We start from the raw sequence: 20,157 nt of genomic DNA on the forward strand, positions 1-20,157 counted from the left end.
CTGTGGACGGCTGAGCAGGAGGCGCAGCTGAGGTCCATGGGAGCCTGATTATTGAGTGACACATTCAGCTCATCTTTAAAGACAGATTGGGTTTGTCCTTTCTCAAACCTAAAGCTGGGAAACTTCCTTTCCTTAGCCTCTTTAATACTCTTCATATTACTTCTGGACAAAGGATGAAATATTGGATATGACTTTTATTTTCCCAAACTCAACTCTCAATGGCCTTCTCTTTCTTAACCAAGTCTCATTTTCTCCATTTCTCCCCTTTTCCCTCAGACACTTGTGCCCTCAAACCATGTGAAATTAATTTTGGATCAATCACTTTAGGTACTAGGCTAGCTCATTTCCTTTTTTTTCCCCGAAGGTAAATCTCTAAACAAAATGCTCTTTTGTGAACAGTAAAAATCTTTTGGTCGGCAGATCGCCAGCTTTTGCTTGCAGTTGATGTTAACTGGCTTAGATGTGTACCAGAAGCATTACAGTGCTTTATGGACCAGTAATACCTTTACTTCAGGACAGGATTCTAGGGAGGGTCCAGCTTCCCTTTTACAGTCAGAGTGGTGGAAGGTCAAGGTAAGAAGATCTGTCCTTGTGTTTTAGAGATTCTTCCTTCTCCAACATTTTCATGAAGTAAATGAAAATGATGTCTACTCCATCTTCCATTGACTAGAACCACCACCACCATTGTCCCTCTCATAGCTTTGTGTGTTTTTTCAATATTTTTTTAAAATTTATTTCCTTAGTTTCGGCACTCAGGCTCAGTTGCAGCTTATCTGCTTAGATGCCCTGAGGCACGTGGAAGCTTCCTACACTAGAGATCGAGCCCATGTCCCCTACATTGGCAGGAAGATTCTTAAACACTAGACCACCAGGGAAGTCCTCTAGCACATAGATTTAAATGGAAATAATCTTGCTTAATCTTCAATAAATTCTGAAAGAAACTTCTATGTTCTCTCCACATACTTTATAGGATCATCCCAAAGTTGGTCCTGAGACTCATTCTGGGAACAATTCAAAGTTTTAATAGCTGCAATTAATAGCAGCAATTGTGTGTGCATTTGTATAGCACTCTGTAGTTTTAAAAGAAATTTCAGAAAATGAAAATATCAGTTAGATCTAAAACTTCCAGTCTATAAGAATAACTTGACTTTCCACCTTATTGCTGTCAGTTGATAAATGTCTCCTTGCTCTTTTGGTATTACACTAAAATGGCATACTCTTGTGAAATACTAAGTAATTATTTTTCTCACATGGAAAGAAACTGACTGGGTAAATGTAATTTTGTGTTAATTCAAAAGACCTTTTAGAAGACACGTTATAAAGACTTTAGGAGATCTTAAAATAACAATATTGGTATTTTCATATCAAATATGTTTACTTTAATAACTCAGATTAAAGACAGAGTGCATACTTCTTAGTTTCTGTTTAGATTTTTTTAAGTTGATGGTATGTGCAATCTACACTGCATTATAGATTTTTTTCTTCTGAAAATTTTTGAAAATACAGAGAAAAAAAGCAAAAAAATACAGCAAACGCTGATTGTTTTGCCACTCAAAATTGATATTTTTAACATTTTTGTCATAAAAAACAGTCGAAGTCCTCTTTGGAATTCATTGACTTTCTCAAGTGTGTTTGTAGAAGTGTAATTATAGAAGTGGGATCTTCTCATGATGTCAGTCTATTTTTCTGAAGTATAATGCCTGTTGTGATAAAAGCTGAAATATACCAACAGTCAAACTCTGATACAATTTGTCTTCTCCAGTGTATTGCCCACATACTATTGGCTGTTACTTCTCTCACCATGACTACCAGATAAATTAATACATCAACATAATCAAATGATATAAATAACCACTAATGATACCTGTTGTGTATTTTATCCACAATGATTTCATTTCTGAACTCATACAAATTTTTTATTACTTTGGAGAGGTTTGCCACTGCTAATAATTATATAAACTATTTTCTTGTATGATAAGAAAAAATATACATAATTCCTATCCTGTAATGCCAGTGAAGCAACATAGAGGCCATAAATACAATTTCTCCTCTAAGAAAACACTCAGCAACTCCTTCTTTTTTTTTAAGGGAGTGGGCTTATTTCTAAATTACTTTAAAGAATGAGTATTTAAATGTTAACCTGGGTGCTAGCTCTCTCAGGGAAAGAAATAGGAAGATGAAACAGAGGAACATTCCTAGAAATGAGTGTGTGACCTATGTGGTCCTTACAGTAAATTATACTAATTCTACATTGATGTTTATGTGTTGTGGCCCTATTAAGCTGATATAACTTTTCCATTAAGTGGGCAGGTGGATTTCCTGTAGTACTCCAAGTGCCTGAAGAGGTGTATTGTTTTCTTGTGTTTCCATTACAACATAGCGACTCAGAGGGAATCCTCTGTGGTATTTTCACATAGGTTATGAATCTTTTATCTGTAGGTTGTGTTTGTATCTGAGACGTGAATATTAATAGCCTCTTGGCAGCAGAGTGACTTTCTTAAAACAGGGGTTTCCCTGTGTATGGGTGGATTAACCTTTCAAAATATATGTTTCTACTTAAACCACTTGGTTACTGTTTGATTCAAAGGCTGTCATAAAGACAACCTCTCCACGTCTCTGTTAGACCTTATAGTACACTTACCTAGATTTGAGAGGAACTTTCAGTATAGAACAAGGTAAGTAACATATCCTCCTGCCTTTACTTTCATTTCGCTTACTTATCAGAGTTTACTGTAACTTAATTTCTTTTTAAAATGCCTAGAGCTTTCATGTTAAAATGGTATGTATGATTGATTTTTGAGTTTGGTAGTATTAGCAACTAAGATCTGGTTTCGTGTATTCCAGTGGGAAATTAGGTCGAATTTATAAAATGTAATATTGTGTGATGTTCTCCTTTAAAATTTTTACAGCTTTCACCAGTCAGTCCTTTGGTGCATGTCAGATAAGAGAAGCTTCTGAAATGACACATTTAACTAAGCGACAGTATCCTATTTACTATTTCTAACAAATCTTTAAATAATAACTAAATTTAGGCACTCATGAATAGTTTTATTACGTTTGTCCTCTTAGGAGATATTGCAGGGTTCAGCAGTCTTGAGTATGCTGTAATCAGTGCAAGGATCCAGGCAGTGTGTCACTGTGGTGGATAGCCTTCATTATACGTTTCATGTATGATTCATGTAGCATCATGTTGATGGAAAGCATAAAAAGTTCTAAATATAAAGTTACAAAGTCACTGGGCTGATTTATTTAGTCAAATTTTCCAAAGGATATTGGAAAACAAACTTTCATAGGTATAATTTTAATGTCAGCAATCAGATTGACATCCCAGGAACATTCATTCTAAAAGCCAACAGTGAACAAATGTCCTCAAGATGACTATGACAAAGCGATGATTTTTTCACTGATCTAGCAATATTAAGTGTCTGGTTTAGTCATAAAATTTTCTACTGTGAAATACTAAGAGACTTCATTCTTGGGAATCTCAGTGCCCTGTTGCAGAAACTTGAAAAGACCTTTTTTAAGTGGCAAAGCATCCAAGGACTTGCTCTCACAGCAGAAGGCCTGCACAGGATCTTAACGCTATGAGTGACAAGCAAGTATTTGTAAAACGGATCAGTGTTAACACGGGCTATTTTCAGAAATGTTCTCCTCAAATTTTGGAATCTACTTATTTTAATAAGAATTGTAACATATTTTTAAAATCCAGAAAATAAAGAGACACAAATCTTCTCATGTTCTCCTTTCTTTTTCACTTTCTTTATATCTCTGACTCGTTCCCATCTTTCGGTCTCTCTCTCCTCTCTGCCTCCCTCTCAGCTGGTTTCCCTCACTCTTCACTAAGTTTACATTTTAATTAGTACATCATTGGCTTCCAGTATAATTTTTCCATTGAAATTTTTAGCCACTGAATAAGTTTCCAATTTTAATGAGATAAATGAAGCATGAATGGGAAAGAAATATTATTTCTTAAGCATAGGAAATTTAGTATTAAACTCAATTGCTCCTGCTAAAGGAACCTGAAACACAGACATCAGAGGGACCTGAGGAACAATGAAGACATAGGCACCATCCTAGATGCCTCATCAGTCGAGGTCCTGACTTCTTGACCACCTTCTTCCACTGGGGTTAAGCGTCTTTTTACATAGTGAGGGGGGAGGGGGAGGAGGGGATGAAGATGCTTACTAAGTTCTTTGTCAACTGAATACTTCCTGCCAAGGATAAAGCCTGAGGCCTTATTTTAACTGTTAGCTTTAAAAAATTGCTTTTTAATGTTTTACTCTTCAGTGTTTTAGCTATCAATTTGTAAACATTTCTTCCTCATTAAGATTAGATAATAAAGAAATCTCAGAGGCAAACCTGTTAGTCACAGTTATTCTGCCATCTGTTTGGAGTTGTGACAGTTTAGATACTGCAAATATTGTTTTCATGAAGGAAGAAGGATTTAAAATAGAAGAAAACATATTTTACACACATATGTCCTCAAGTCTTTAAGAAAGAGGAGAGAATTTTAAAAATGTCTTTCTACTGAAATTGCCCAGAGAAAGAGTAAAAAATCAATTTTATTTGAAAACACTGCCAACATGAAGCATTCCCAGGGTTTTAAAATAAAAACAACATATGAGTGGTAATTATTCTAGTGACTGCAAAGCACAGTTACAACAAATGGATCCCCTGATTGATCTAAGAATGTAAAAAACCTTGGGTGATAGATAAAGAGTCACAGTGGGGCAGTTAGCCCACAGTTAGTAGATTATTATCGTAAATAATCAAAGTTAATTATTCTATGCTTTTGCTAATCTGACGCACTAAATTCTGCAAGAAGAAACATATTAAGTGGAGTAATTAATAAAATACATTTGAAAGTAAATCACTTTTTTCACAGTTTTAAAAGATATCTTAAATTACAAAGATGGTGAAATGTTTCCTTTTGATGTGAATAAATATTGATAAATAGTTATGTCCAAATGACAGATTGTATGCTTACAAGGTATATCAGTAGATTCTCAGTAGTTTGCCATATTCGCTATTTTTTCCTTCAGTTTTAAGGAATACATTATCACTTTTTAACCAACTCTTTACTAGAAGAAAAGTGTTCAAAAGTGTTCTGGGAAGAAAGCTTACTCTTTTTTTAACTACAAAAGGCAAAACAACTGAAGTTATTAAAACATGCAAAAAACTGTTCAGTCTAAACTATAGGAAAATGTGCTCCCCGTTTGAATTTTTCTTGTAAAGAGGAACATAAAATATTGGAAGAGTATTAAAAAAATAAAATTTGATTTATAATTGAAAAATATGAGTAGGAAGATTTTTAACCTTAAAATGTTTCATGTAGACAAATTTAATCCTACTTAAGTGTGTGTTAAAAATAACATAGATTTCTAATTAGAGATTATTCTGTTGCATATTTAAAAACAAGAAAGAATATAAAAAAATAAAACCATAAACATTAACATTAGATAAGGCTGTAACAGAGACTATAATTAGTCTGAAAGGATCTTGAATTTCATAGTGAAAATGAAAGGATAGATTCTCTATTTGAAATCCTGTGTTCAGGGGTCAGGTTTCATCTCAACTTCTTATTAAATCAGAAAATATTTATTAAAATCTCAGGACTGAGCTTAATAATTATTAACTTTTATTATACATGTATTTTTGTTAAACAGTAATTTATTTTCATTTGAGTCATATGGAGATAGCCCAGTTCTTTATATATACGTTTGTTAATCTGGTGATAATTACCTTGACTTTAAAATTCCAAGGTAATTTATATGTAGTCATGGATACTTAGAATAATCACAATACCTTGATGTTAATAATAATGATAATAACATGTTATTATTATTCTTTTGACAATATAGTCACTGATATGGCTTCTATTGCTAAAAATTTGGTGCATATTGCCATAAAACAATACATCTTTAATCTCTCGCTTTCATGATTATCAACAAAGCAATCAGCTTCATAAATAATAACATATAAAGCATTCATGTCCCATTAGAATACTTTCTCTACCAGTTTTCTAGTGAGTTTTGAATGTTAAAGCATATTTAAATTCTACAATATTTATTTAGAACTTACTATTCACCAGACAAGTCAGGGCAAATCTTGTAGTGGAGGCAAATTGGCAATGCTTTCAAGAGTAACCTCTTGTCTAACCTTTATGTTTTTCCGTTTGAAGATAGGAAGTATTACTGTTACTTCACAGATGAGGATACTGGGGCTCAGAGAGTTTAATTTGCCAAGAGTCACAAAGTTTGTTGAGTGTTAGAGATAGACTGGAACTCACATCTTTTTACACTTACTTAATCCAATATTTTTTGTAATAGGCTCGGATGGTGAAGAATATGTGTGTTAAGAAAGGTGAATTTATAAATTAGGGGACCTCAATGAAGTTCTTCAACAGAAATCCACAGTTTGAGAATAATTCCTCAGACAGAACTGGATAAAGGCCCAGAGTAAGCACATGTTTGTCTTGCTGTAGAATGAAGGGTCATTCTATGGACAACACATTCCTCTCTACGGGGTAAGAATTGGCCATTGGTCACATTTCAGCAAGGCTTTAAGATTTATGTGTCACAAGTGATATTGCAATATATGTCATTCTAGGATGACCAACTTCACAGCACCTAAGTGTTGAGAAAGCTCTTAGCCATTGTGATACCCAACCTCTTCAAGTTTGAGGGACCAACTTATCCAGGGATGAGCGAGTTTAGTGACAGCCTTGATGACAGAATCTTGGTCTCTGGACTTCTGATTCAAGAACTTTTCCAATTTTAGTCCCCAAATATTAGTTTCTCATATAGAAGCAGTGTAGGTGCCCTGAAGTGCTTGAACAACAGAGAATCTGTGGTTGTGAAGAATTTTACTTTACTACCATAAAAAAAAAAAACAAAAAACGCTTCTTAGAAGGAAATAGATGATAAAAGTCCCCTGAATTGGCACCTTTCTCAGAAATATGAAGTGGAAAAGAAAAAAAAAACAACACAGCCCTTCTTTTAAGTTTTTTTTTTTTTTTGGTTTAGCCAAACAATGGGTACCCCAAAATCTCTTTCTTATTTTTAATTTCCCTCATCATTACTGTAAATGAGAGTAATGTGTAATTTTCCTTTCTTCCAATTTCTTCCACATCTGCAATCAAAGGGCCTTAAATATTTGTTTATATATAGGAATCTTTCTTACCAGAGAAAATACATGCATGAAAACCTAGAACAAATGCATATTTTTTTGAATGGCATTATTGTATTCTTTAAAAGCCTTGAGCATATGTCTTATTTAGCATAGAAATTTTGTGAAATATTTCCGTGAAATCTTAGCTGTTTGCTTATAAATTTAGGTTGTTTTTTTAAACACTTGATATGCTTTATAGTCCCTTTTCCAGGCTAAGGGAATTCCTTTTCCTTTTTCAATATAAAATGGTTTTAATAGGGACCTCTGGGGATAAAACTTCTTGAACAGAAAAAGGTTTCAAGAGTGATTTAGACTAAACTAAGGTTGTACTCTTGCCTGGAGAATCCCTTGGACAGAGGAGCCTGGTGGGCTACAGTCCATGGGGTCGCAGAGTTGGACATGACTGAGTGACTGACACACACACACGCAAGGTATTATTAGGAAATCTTATTCAAGATTTTGTATTAAAAATGTTACAGTTCCATGTACAACTAACTGCTGGCATAATTAATATTCTTCAATTCATTCAATAGTGTGGTGCATTTAGCATATTACAGGCACTGTACCAGACACTGGGAATTCAGGGTATGCAAAACAGATGAAAAAATACAGAATTTACAGTCTAGTGGAGAAGAATGGCCTTAAATAGATACTCGCTCACACACCAAAACAGTGAAATTACAATTATGATAAATACGAGATGCATACAGCTGTAAGAATCATGTTAAAGGAATTTGTGCAATTGAAGTCAGGAAAGATTTACTTTGAGGGGAAGAGCCATCTAAAAGGAAGCAACAGCAGCTTCAAAATTTACAGCAGAAAGGAGAACGGCACCTTCAAGGAACTGACAAAAAGTCTAGTGAGTGATAAGAAAACTGGTTGGAAGGTGCTTCTGGGTCAATACGGGAGAGGGGAGCATTTTTGGGTATCATAATGACTGGGTGCCAGTGATGTCAAGCATCTTGCAAAACTGAGAGATTTGCCACACAAGAAAGAACCATCTCTTCCTACATCCAATAGTGACCAGTTTGATACAAGCAGAGCCTTTTAGTGATGATAAGGACTTTGGTCACTGTAATGGAAAGCCATGAAGGTGGTTTATTTTAGGGGTGGAGAGAAGGGAGATGACAAGCTCAAATATGTGTTTTGGAAAGACCACTAGGTCTACAATTTAGAGAACAGACTGAAGGGAGCCAAAACTGGGATGAAGCAAACTAGTTAGGAGGCAACTTTAGTGGTCCAGGTGAAATATCATCAGTGGTTTGCAAGCATTGGTAAGAAGCTATAAAATACTTGAAATAATTTCTTACCAGCCAATGTAATAGAATAGTAAGCATAAAGAGAAGTTTATTTGGCCCTTTCTTTCCCCAATCTGTTCTTGAGTTTTGTACAAGTCACTTAATTCTGTTTTAAGGAGAACCAAACACAGAAGACTGGCTTCCAAGGTGCCACAGTCAGTGGTAAAGAATCTACCTGTCAATGCAGGAGACAAAAGAGACACAGATTCAATTCCTGGGTTGGGAAGATCCCCTGGAGAAGAAAATGGCAACCCATTCCAGTATTCTTGCCTGGGAAATCCCAAGGACAGAGGAGACTGGTAGGCTACAATCCACGGGGTCACAAGGAGTTGAGCACAACTGAGTTACTGAGCACCCACACAAACACAAAATAGCAGCCCCCGTGTCTCCTTCCCACTAGAGAGGTTAACCCAGTAGTGATTCTGGTCATCGTCCCCAGTGCTGACAGTGCATATTTGGCAGTGATCATCACAGAATTTTAGAATTCAAGGGACATTAGAAGTAATCCAATTGGGCCCTGATTCTGCAGAAGAGGGCTGAAATCAGACAAAATAATTAAAATGCTTAAAATTTTACATCTAGTTAACTTAGGAATTGGAGCCATAAAAAAATAATAAAAGTTCCTTCAAACTCTACTTTCTAATTTAGTGTTTTTCTTATGTTTCTTTCTTACTAATAATTGCAAGGATCTCAAAAAGTATGCATGATTATCTGCATATTGGGAACAAATAAACTGATGCTTTGAAAATTATGAACGGTTATGAAAAATAGACCTAATAGTTGCTGAAAGTCAACAGAAATATTTTTTAAGAGTATTGTTTTTTGTTTGTTCACTTTGCTTATTTTTTTTTTAATGAATTTTAAAGCCTTTAGGCAGGACATTCATCTGCTTGTTCTCGACAGGCCCTTCCGCCACGTAATATCACCAATTTACATTAGCTTCCTGACCCTGCAGGCATTTTCCCACTCCTGACTGAAACCATTGCTCTTTTTCCAGATTCTACCTAACCGGCTCAGCATGGACTAACCATGCTGTCTATTCTCTCTCTAAAATGTAGACTGGCACTCAAGGCATACTGCATGCTCATAGCTAAGGACATTCACTTATTTCTGCCTCTAAAAATTGAGTGGCACATTTACCAAGAGTAGGTCTTATTTGTTCCCCCAAGCGATGTGTGACCGGTTTAATTTTATTTTGTAATTACATAATTTAAATAAAATTTGTATAAGCTGATGATTCATGAGTACAAAAAAAGATAAAGAATTGTTCAGTGCAAGCTAATTTGAGTACCTTGGAAACATCCAATGAAGGTAACTTGCCAAATTTAAATTAAATGTGGGTAAGGCAAATTTAAAAACTTGGAAAAAGACCATAAAGATCTAAAAGCATTCTATTTTCAGACAGCATTGAAATGGCTTACAATTCTAGTTCCCTTGTAAAGAAACTAAAGCTAGAATTCACAGAGGGTTTGTTGTGGGCCTGAAAGTGTACGTGGAATACCATCAGTAGACCCTCCTGAGAAAAGAAGGCTTGGCAACTCATGCACACTTGTGTATCTTAAGTGACAATAAATGAATATGGTATTAATGTATGATTCTTCATGAGTCTCAGTTTTAACTAAGTTTTTGATCCACTGAGTACCTGTAAGTCTCCTATGTGATGATGAGAAAGCATTTATGTATATTAAACTAAAATACATTATTTCTTTTAAAATCAATATAACTGATTTAATATATGTAAATATGAGTATATATATATGTATGTTTTTCAGCATACTGTCTTACAAAATATTATTTATCAGATACATATATAAGGATAATAATTTTCATGATGGTTTAGTATTTGCCTAGGACATTTCATCCTAAATGTATTGAACCTGGTTAACATTTAATTTTGAATTTAGTTAAGGTGGCCTCTGGAATGAAACAGATTTTCTGGGTAAGTATTATGAGTTCTAAATTGTATACCCCAGAGGGCAGAGCATTTTATGTTGATAAAAATCACTTGTCAGCTTCAGATTCTGTTTTAAGTAAAACTTTCATGCCTTTAATTGCACATTTATTTTGACATGTTTTGATGCTATAGCATAGTCTTGATCAACAAAACAAACTTATACAATGGTAGAAGAATTCTCTGGCAATTTTTTAATGTGATATTTTCAAGGTCTGTAAAACCCATTTCTGCATAGTTGACTATGACTAGTAATGCTCACACCCTGGTCCTTGAACCTGACTTTAAAACAGCCAAGTGTATTAAAAGCTGTCACCACAAATGGCAAAACATTCATAAAACTTGGTTTACTTCCAAAAGTAAGTTTATCCTCTAAAGCTGGGTTATTTTGGAACTGTGAATTCTGTAAACTTCTGCTTAAACAATCAAACAGTTTATGATCTTCACTGAGGTACTGAAATCCATCCAAGAATCCAAGACATCTTTTGGTTTAGTTAAACAGAAAGCAACAGCTGTTTGTTGAGCAGTAAGAAACTCCTCGAAAAGAGGAAAAACTGGTAGGGGAAGAGAAGAGGAAGGAAAAATTAACCAAATGATGTAAACAAATGTTTTTGGTTTTAGCCGAGAGGATGCTGTCAACTAGTTAGGTACTCTAACTTCCGTGGTCTTTAATTGTAAATCTTTTGGTTTCCAGAAATTACACGTGCCTTATACTAATTTTCCCCCAGGAAAACAAAAGTATTAAACAATTTTAAGTAAAAATTTAAGTTCTTTTGTTTCCAAATTTCTTTCATGCAAATGGTAAAAATAAATACAAATAATCCACCAAAAACATCTGAGAAACTGCTGTTGGCCATAGTAAAACCTATTATTCTCATACTTTTACTTGCAATATCAGTTATTTTTTTAGTTTCACATCTCTCTCACATTTTCACATGTCACACATCTTTTATACAATTAGGTATCCTTCTTAATTCTACTGTTAAAATATTTGATCCTCACTGTGATATAAGTACCAGGTAGGATCCTGGGGATATGAAAATGAGAAACACCTAGATTTGGGCCTGTAAGATCTAGCATCCTATTTTCTCAACAGGATGATGAATTCTTTGAAAGCAAACACCTATTTACTTGGAATCTTAGAAGAGAGAATCTTAGAGTCAAAATGAACCCTAAAAGATATCATCTATTCCAATCCCCATACCCCAAGCTCTCCCAATATGAGATCCTTCCACCCACCATGAGGCAAGGTAGTGAAATGATCACAATTATGTGCCTCCTTCCTCCTAAGACTCCATTACAATGACACCATAAACAAGTATAGTGTGCTAACTAAACACCAGGCACTACTGTATAAATATTACATGTATCACCATATTTTAGCCTCATTACAGCCCTAACGAGGAAGATACTATTATTATCCCCGCCTCCCGTAAGAGGAAACAGAGACACAAAGGTTGTAACATCTCGGTGAACTAGTCATCAGAAGGGAAAGGATTGCACTTGGGCAGTCTCATTTCCGAGTCTGCTCTTAATCACTATGTTATACTCTGCTCCTGTAGATGCAAAAAAAAAAAAAAAAAAGTTTGTAAAATTTTAAAAGTTTAAAAAAAAAAAGAAAAGTTTACAACCTATTATTTTTCACCCTATATATTTAAACCACCAATATTACTTAGCTTTACTGTCTTCACCTTATTTACCAAACTTTAAAAGGCCAAAATAATTTAGGCTTTTTCCAAAAATTTCCAAAAGAATGCTCCATGGGTCCTAGAAGTAATTTCAGAAGAGAGGTCCTAGTATTTAATGCCTAGTAGCTTTGTTGGCAGGGAGCAGTCATATTATGGTTACACTTCTCATTAAGAATGATAGCGTACAAAGGTTCTGTGTCTTATGGACCACATACGTCAACATATCTGGGAGAAACCATGGCTTCTCAGATGTCCCTGCAGGGTAGAGACAAACGTCACAGGTATGAAAGAAAGGAAAGATCTGTTAATATCTACCTGAAAGTTAACAGAAATAAGAGTATAGCAAGCAGACATCAAAATCAGCAGTGTAAACTTGACTGGCTTATATTTTAAGTACTTCAGGACAAGCTATCTGAGAAATTCACCTTGAATGGGCCAAGACCAAGGTTAAGAGGTATCCTATCTTTTCTTTATCTTTTGATAGTCAGGTACAATTCTCTTTAATGAAAGCTCACCATGCTCTATGTCTGATTTAGTTATCCCAATTAGGATCTGACTCAAATATTGAACATGTTTAGCAAAGCAAAAAGTTTGGGTTACACATTTTACAAGGAATGAATGAACCTCAGTTAAGCTGCAGTAGGATGAGGTGTGCTGCTCTGGAATAGGGAGTTCTGAAGACAGTGTCTCCTAGTTCTATGTAACAGATGCCTTGGACCTGCCTGTTCTCATGTCTCCACATTAGCCAGCTCAAATCTGGGAAGTCCATGCCCTCCCTTCCAGGCTGATTTTGTGAAAAATTAAAGAAGCAAGCACTTCAGAAGAATTCCTTATCTTATGGTTTAACCCCACCCTAACTTGTAATTAGTAAAGTGCTGAGAGGCACACACAGGTTTCCTAAGTCTTATGAAACTTCTCAAGTGGTTCATTTTCTCTACAACTGAAAAAAAGTGAGGCACTGATACTGAGAAAGACCCCACGTCTTCAGGGCTGACTTGGTTAATTTGTTTCCACTTGAAAGAGAATCACTTTAATTGCTGAGTGTCTTTCTCTGATTGTCTGTTTTTGTTTCAATGGAAAAATACCCCCCATGGGAGAAATGGATAAATTGTTGGAAATTATGATTATTCCCATAATATTGACTTTTGTGATTATCACTATTTGATATTTTGACTTTCTGGGTTGGTAGAAGCATAAGAAGTGTAAAATTCCAGCCTATGAAAAGGCTCTTTAGAAGAAAATACAGTGTTCAGTAAATTACACATTTGAGACTATCTTCATCTTCTAGTGCCTTGGAGTTATTATCTATGAGTTTTAAACTATAACATTTTAAGTCTGGAAATTGCCTCTCCACAGGCTGTTTTGAGATTTTCTTTTTTACTATCAGAGTTCAAATAATGCAATGTCCTTGCCTAAGAAATGTTTTTTAACGAGGTTTCATTTATATATTACTTTTTAAATATTTTAACATTACCACTAGATTTCACCTATTTCAAACTTAAATTACATGTGGCTTATATCTGTATAATGTTCAGCTGTGGGACAACAATAGAAATTCATGGACTAGGGTTTAACATCTTATCCTAGGTCAGTCATTAATTAGCCAAATCATTTGTCCTCTTTGAGCTTCTGTTTCCTCTGTAAAAATGATGGTGTCATAATTCTCAGTATTCTCCAATGCCTCAAATTCTATGATTCTCTAATACTCGGACTCCATGTACCATTTCAGATCTGCTGGGAAATTAACATTTTTTTAAAAGTAATTTTAGGAATAATGAACCTTTGAGGATATTTTTTAAACCTTAGTTCAATTGTAATTTATTAATGAATTAACTTTTAAAAACCTCATCTTCCAGAAATTATAGAGTGCACCCTTATTGCAAGTCATGCTTTGTCAGGTAGCATATCATTGGCATGGCTTTTCAGTATATTTGCAGAATTGTATGGTATTTCCAGAATGCCACATGAAGAAACGGGGCAATTTTGCAATTTTATATAGATAAAAGATAGCTATACTAGTTGGTGGCCTGATTCCTACAGCAGTCCTGAAAGGCATTTGCTTTCATCTAGTAACTGGCTACCATGGTGGTAATGGATGACTTTTAAACAGCTGTCACAAGCTGAAAACAAAACAAAATTCAAAGCCACCCTCCCACACTATGTAAAGACAGCTTGCCAATACCTAAAACAAACCCTTCTTGGAGTATTTTAACAAACAAACTTTTTTTTGGTTATTGTTACACTTAAATAGAAACTCATAAAACTCAAACAAAAGGGCTTCATGTTTCCCACAGACCTGAACTGCCTAACTTTTCTAATGGGATCACAGCAATTAGTGGTTTCCAGATGCATTTCAAATGTGTTAAGTGCCTGCAGGAATTGGCCTTTAAAACATACACAAGTCTTCCAATGCTTCAGTCTCAAGAATCTACTTTAATCCCCATGAGGGACTATGATGTCTGTATAACGTTTGGCCACAGTTTGTTGCTTAAGTTACAATTAATATTAAAATAAGAAAAAAAGTGGAAAATGGAAAAAACTTTGTGTGTTACATACATCTCTAAATTTCCTACTTCTTTTTTAATAATCACATTACTAGTTCTTTGTATCTTGAAAATCATGGAAATAATCACGAACTTCAATGGGAGAAAAAGTTGGAATGAATGTGGTTCTGAGAAGAAAGCTCTTGGTGTCATTGGGTCATTAGGCACTCCTGGAAAACTCATTCATAGACTGTGGCTAATTGAACTACAAACATGTCAGTCTGACAACATTAACAGTTTATGACTCGCACACTGGAATGTCCAGCTTTCTTCACTTACTCCTGGACAATTTCTCCCTGTCATGAGGTTCTTCCTTAACTGGAAGAATGGGTCCTTATGTTTACACCCAGTATTTTACCTCTGATGGAAACTAGACAGAAGGCAAGTTCACAGTCTGTCTTCTCATAACTGGCAGTGCTGAAAACAAGAGATGAGAATAAAAACATGGCTTTTCGGAAATATGTGTTTAATAGGTTGTTTCTCCTCCACTGACAGATATATTTATCTTCCCTTGAGATACAGCCAAGTCTCAAGTCTTTCATTTTTTTTTCTTTTAGATTCCATGTGGACCACCCTTAAATAAAACCAAGAAACACGGAGAGAAACTGGTTATGTTCACCAATCAGTCAGAAGATTCTGAAAGGTAATTGCAGATACTTTATTTAGAGAATGTATGCCTCTAATAGAAATATTCTAGTTGGAGCACTTCAGCTTTCAGACAAAAGGTTTGAGTCTACTAAGAGTAGATGAGAACTTATCTGGTGTTAGTCATTCAGTCATGTCTGACTCTTTGCAACCCCCATGGACTTTAGACTTCCAGGCTCCTCTGTCCATGGGATATCCCAGGCAAGAATACTGGAGTGGGTTGCCATTCCTTTCTCCAGGGGATCTTCCCAACCCAGGGATGGAACTGGGGTCTCCTGCATTGCAGGTGGATTCTTTACCATCTGAGCCAGCAAGCAAGCCCTGGAACTTATCTGGATACAGATATCCAGATACAGGTATCAACTCTTTAGTTGATAAGAAAGCTGACATTGTGGATAACAGCATGGAGCATTTGAACCCATTTGATATTTTTTAACATGTTTGGTAAATTTCCCTTGACAAGTTTGGATCTTGAGATAATTTCTCTTGAAGAGCACACATTTTCTCCTAGGTAGCAACCTATTTCATTAATAAGATGAGGAGTAGCTATATCTTCTCTCCTGAGTTATTAAATCCTTAGCTCAGATATAGGGTGAGAAATTTACTAAGCCCCTTATCAAAAAACTCCTTCTCCAGTCACTTGCTATATTCTATGATCGTTTCTGGCTTTTCTCAAGCTTCACTCTATTCATTGACTCATATAGTTATTTCTTAACTTCTTATTTGGCACAAGATGTTGTGCCAGCCGCTTCTAGATGGTAAATTGGATCCAGTCCTTTTCCTCTAGCTATTTCCAGTTTAGAAGTAAAAAACCACACATACACACACACCCCTAAGTATATAATGTATGTTGAATGTTTTGTCTCATAAAAGAGGCACAGATAATCTGCCCTGAGATATGAGAGGAAGGTAAGAATCCTATTAATGAGCATTAAGATATGCATGAAGGATTTATTTGACCTAATTTCTGGCAAAAAAAAAAAAAAAATAGGGGGATAGATGGAAAAAGAGAAAAATGAAAGCATATCCCAGGCTAAAGGCAGAAAGTATACAAAAAAGTTGTGTAGGTAAATTGAGGACTTGTATTGGACCAGTGAGCAGTTCAGTTTGACTTCCACATCCAGTATGGAATACAAACTACATCTTGAGTGAGAGACTCAATAGCTGAGGATTAATTATACAGGCCAACGTTTCTCTGTATATAAAGACAATTTCTTTCATGTGAAGGGTAATTTAAATAATTACCCTCAGGTTCTCAACTCAGGAGTACTCAAACTTGGATTCTCATAACCTGTGAATCTGGAGACATATTCTCAGGATTCTTAGATTATGAAATTTTTTCATTAAAAGAAGCTCATGTGTACTTCCACTGTGAAAATCACAATTGTGCACAAGGAAAGCCATTAAGATTTCTGAACAAGGGTTCACAATCAGCTAATCTTGTCACAGTGTCTGAATTTGGTAGGGGGGACGACCAGAAGTTTGAATATATGTAGAAATGCTGATTTCTCCCATTCCTCTCTACTAGTTGTATTCAGTATCAATAACAAGCATTTTAGCCTTTAATTATATAACAAACATTTTGCTATGTGCTACTCTTTATTATTCTATAATTTGTGCTGTATGTATAAGTCATGTCTTCTTAATAAGATTTTATCTACCTTAAGGAAAAGAAATTGGCATACAACAATATAACCCACTTTAGCAGTAGGTCTGCAATAAGCATTGATCAATTTCATATAAATTGTTATAAAATGTGTAAGTAAAATAGGAATTCACTTCACAGGAGCACTTTGAGGATTAACTGATTTTATTGACAACTTCTAAGATACTATAGATATTATAAAAGACAAAATATGACATTGAATGGTTTCTAGGAAAGATGATACCCCATTCTCCTTTGGTAGCAAAGGTCAATATTTGGCAAATTTTACCAGTTGAAAAGAAAATGAGCGAAAGAAAGAAAAGGGAAAAAGAAGAGAGGAAAAAAGGAAGGAAGGTAGACAAATCTATTGTTTCTGTGTTTTGAAGATACATATACCCTACGTATCTTTATATACCCTACGAAGCTTTTCCTTCTGTATAACCAATGATGCAAAAAGGTAGGGATTACCCCCCTCTCCCCATCTCCCACACACACACCATTTTCTTGAATGTGGAGAATTATAAAGACTGTAAGCTCCTGAGTCCCATTCTATTGCCTCCTCTCCTCAGCAACCCAAATTTAATGTTTAGATTCTCTCCATTTACCTATGATGAAAATTACTCAGAATTTAGTAGTTAACATATTTTTCTCTACAGTAGTAAAATTTTTGTTTTTCTAAGAGAATGAGAGAGATAGGTCCTTTAACAGCAATTTAAAATGCTCAGGAGATTGTTTTCAGGTTAATGTTTTAGTGTATATGACTTGGGGTCCAGAAGAAGAATAGGTGGATGAAGGCTGCAGTCCATGCCTTCATCTCAGGGGAGGTGAGAAAGACAGAAGAAAGGAGGGCTATGAGAGACCACAGGGTAGGAACTGAATAGTGAGTGCTGGTCATCTTCCCCTACTTCTCTCCTAAACCAGCTCCTTTCTACTTGAACCATTTTAGGTTCTGCAAGGGTAAAACTTGCCACCTCATGAAGGTGATACACTAGTATCATGGTTGGCATACGAAACTTCTTTTTAAAGTAAAGGAGCAGAGGAAACAACTTTGATCCCAGTGAGAAACTATCACAGTAAATATAATATTTTATGGTTTTTGTATTTCCTGTTAACAGAATCTCAAGTCACATTATTTAAAAAGCAACCTGGGGGACTTCCCTGGTTGTCCAGTGGTTAAGACTTCATCTTCCAATGCAAGGAGTACAGGTTTGATCCCTGGTCAGAGAACTAAGGTCCCACATGCCTCAAGGCTGAAAAACTAAAACATAAATCAGAAACAATACTGTAACAACTTCGATAAAGACTTGGAAAGAAACGGTCCACATCAAAAAAAAAAAAAAAAATCCCACTCAACATATGATCCTGGGGTCATCCTGGCTTTGATGTTCTCTCATAAGATCAGCTCCTGTTTGAATTTTTCTAAAGCAGATTTTTGTTCCCTTGTTCTAATGTTCATTTTAAGAAATGTAAGTATTTTTTAAAATAATGTATTCAGAAAATTATAATTATTACCTAGCAAGAAGAACTATTATGATTCATTATAGACTCAAGTAGAGGTAATCTCAGTAGAGTAAAATGAATGTTAAATTCCCATGACGTACGCCCTTTAACTGGCATCAAACTCATTCATGTTAGCACTTGTTCATCCTATGTATTGAACATGATCAACTACAATCTCTGTTATTCATTGTCTTCTGGGAACAATATACTGGTTTTGAACAATATACTGGTTAAGGACCTCCCGTGTCTTTCCACATGTTCGAAGCATTTAAATGTCTTTATGTAAAACACTGGTGGGCTTAAAGAAAATTAAACAATAGGCTTTTTTGCCACATAAATAGTACACTCCCCTCCAGATGTAGCATTTGGCAGCCAAACAGCTGCTGACTATTAAAGGTCCCTTAAAAGCTTCATTTTTTGCTCATAAAGGGAAGAGTAGTGTAGGGACGTTTATGGGGTGATAGGCAGATGTTTGGGTTGGAGCAAGACTATGTGGTAAGCAAGAGCTAACACGATCATTTTTATGATATTATCAGCATTTTTACAATTCTTTTGGCCTCTGTTTTTAACCTACTTCTAACCTGACTCTAAATTAAACTGTTCTGGAAGGGCAGAATAAAAGACCAGTTATACAGTTATACAGTTATACAGTTGCTATCCACATGGTGAAGAGAGAAGTTAATGGTATCATCTACTTGCTCAGACAGACATATTTCTATCCATTCAAATTGGTTCGTCAGATAAAAGAGAAATTAATTTTGAAGTGCTGAATAAGTATTTTAAAGACTCACTGAACCTCACAGATCACCATCTGTTTTTTTCTCATACATTTTGCTAACTCTTAGTCATGCTTTAATTTAAATAGTTTCAGTATTAAAATTCATAAGACAAATCTGTCAGTTTTTCAGAAATTATATTTCTTCAAACTAATAAACATCAAAGTTACATTGGGCTTCTAGACAATAGTCTAATTAAATCTCTTCTCTTTCCAAAATAAGAAAGTAGCATCTTGAGCATGTGTTTATGTGTAATATATTGCATAAAATTAACTTTTATTGGATGGATACATTCACAGAGACTTAAGACAGGGGGCTTTTAGGAAACTTGTGTTTTCAGCCAGATTCCATAAAGCACATTTAGGAAAAGGTCTTTTTTTCCATGCAAACAGCACCCATGGGATAAACATAGACTTTCCATTTTCTAAGGCCTAGCTTAAACAAAATACCCAAGAAAATATCCACAGTATATCTTTTGTTCTGAATGTTTTTAACACTTTATGCCTACATAACTTTTTGTTTCATTCAATGCAACAATCACTCCTAAAGTTCCTACTATATGCTAGGAAGTGTTTGGAGAAATACTGTTGGAAAAAATACTAAGTTAGAATTCTCCAAAGGAGCTAGTTGTCAGTTATCTAGGAAGAACTGAGACTACCTCTCAGCATGAAATTTTGTCTCTAGAGATTGAATCTGCCAGAATTTACCTCAGTGGAAACATTTTTGGTATTAATTGTGGAGGCATAGAGCTCTCTTGGAGGTCTAACTAGGCTCTAGTCAGGCTACAAAAAACATACAGCCAGCTGAAGGAGTTAAGAGTCTGCACCTTCTGTGTGGCAGCTCTTAAGAGTTGCCCTTTTTTTGCAGAAGGCTTCACAGTTTAAGCTAATGGCTTGTCCTCCGATGTGGTTATTAAATACATGGACCCTTCTAAGGCAGTA

General features: G+C 35.2%; 1 protein-coding gene and 1 long non-coding RNA gene across 3 annotated transcripts in view; one reads left to right on the plus strand and one right to left on the minus strand.

Annotated features, from left to right (window-relative positions):
• The window catches only part of LOC145536667 (uncharacterized), a 76,671-nt gene that overhangs the window by 21,393 nt on the left and 35,121 nt on the right, over positions 1-20,157 (minus strand). The gene's annotated exons all lie outside the window — the stretch shown is intronic.
• TNIP3 (TNFAIP3 interacting protein 3) overlaps positions 2,480-20,157 on the plus strand; it is a 112,368-nt gene continuing 94,690 nt past the window's right edge. The window contains exons 1-2 of one of the 2 annotated variants that reach the window (XM_081566108.1): positions 2,480-2,675; positions 15,208-15,293. In XM_081566108.1, coding sequence (XP_081422234.1) covers positions 15,262-15,293 — 32 coding nt within the window. In that variant the 5' untranslated portion in view covers positions 2,480-2,675; positions 15,208-15,261. The remainder of the gene's footprint in view (positions 2,676-15,207; positions 15,294-20,157) is intronic. The other variant, XM_081566182.1, reaches the window with a different exon arrangement.

This window comes from Giraffa tippelskirchi, chromosome 1 (assembly GCF_054371585.1).
Source record: "Giraffa tippelskirchi isolate mGirTip1 chromosome 1, T2T-mGirTip1v1.2.pri, whole genome shotgun sequence".
NCBI lineage: Eukaryota > Metazoa > Chordata > Mammalia > Artiodactyla > Giraffidae > Giraffa > Giraffa tippelskirchi.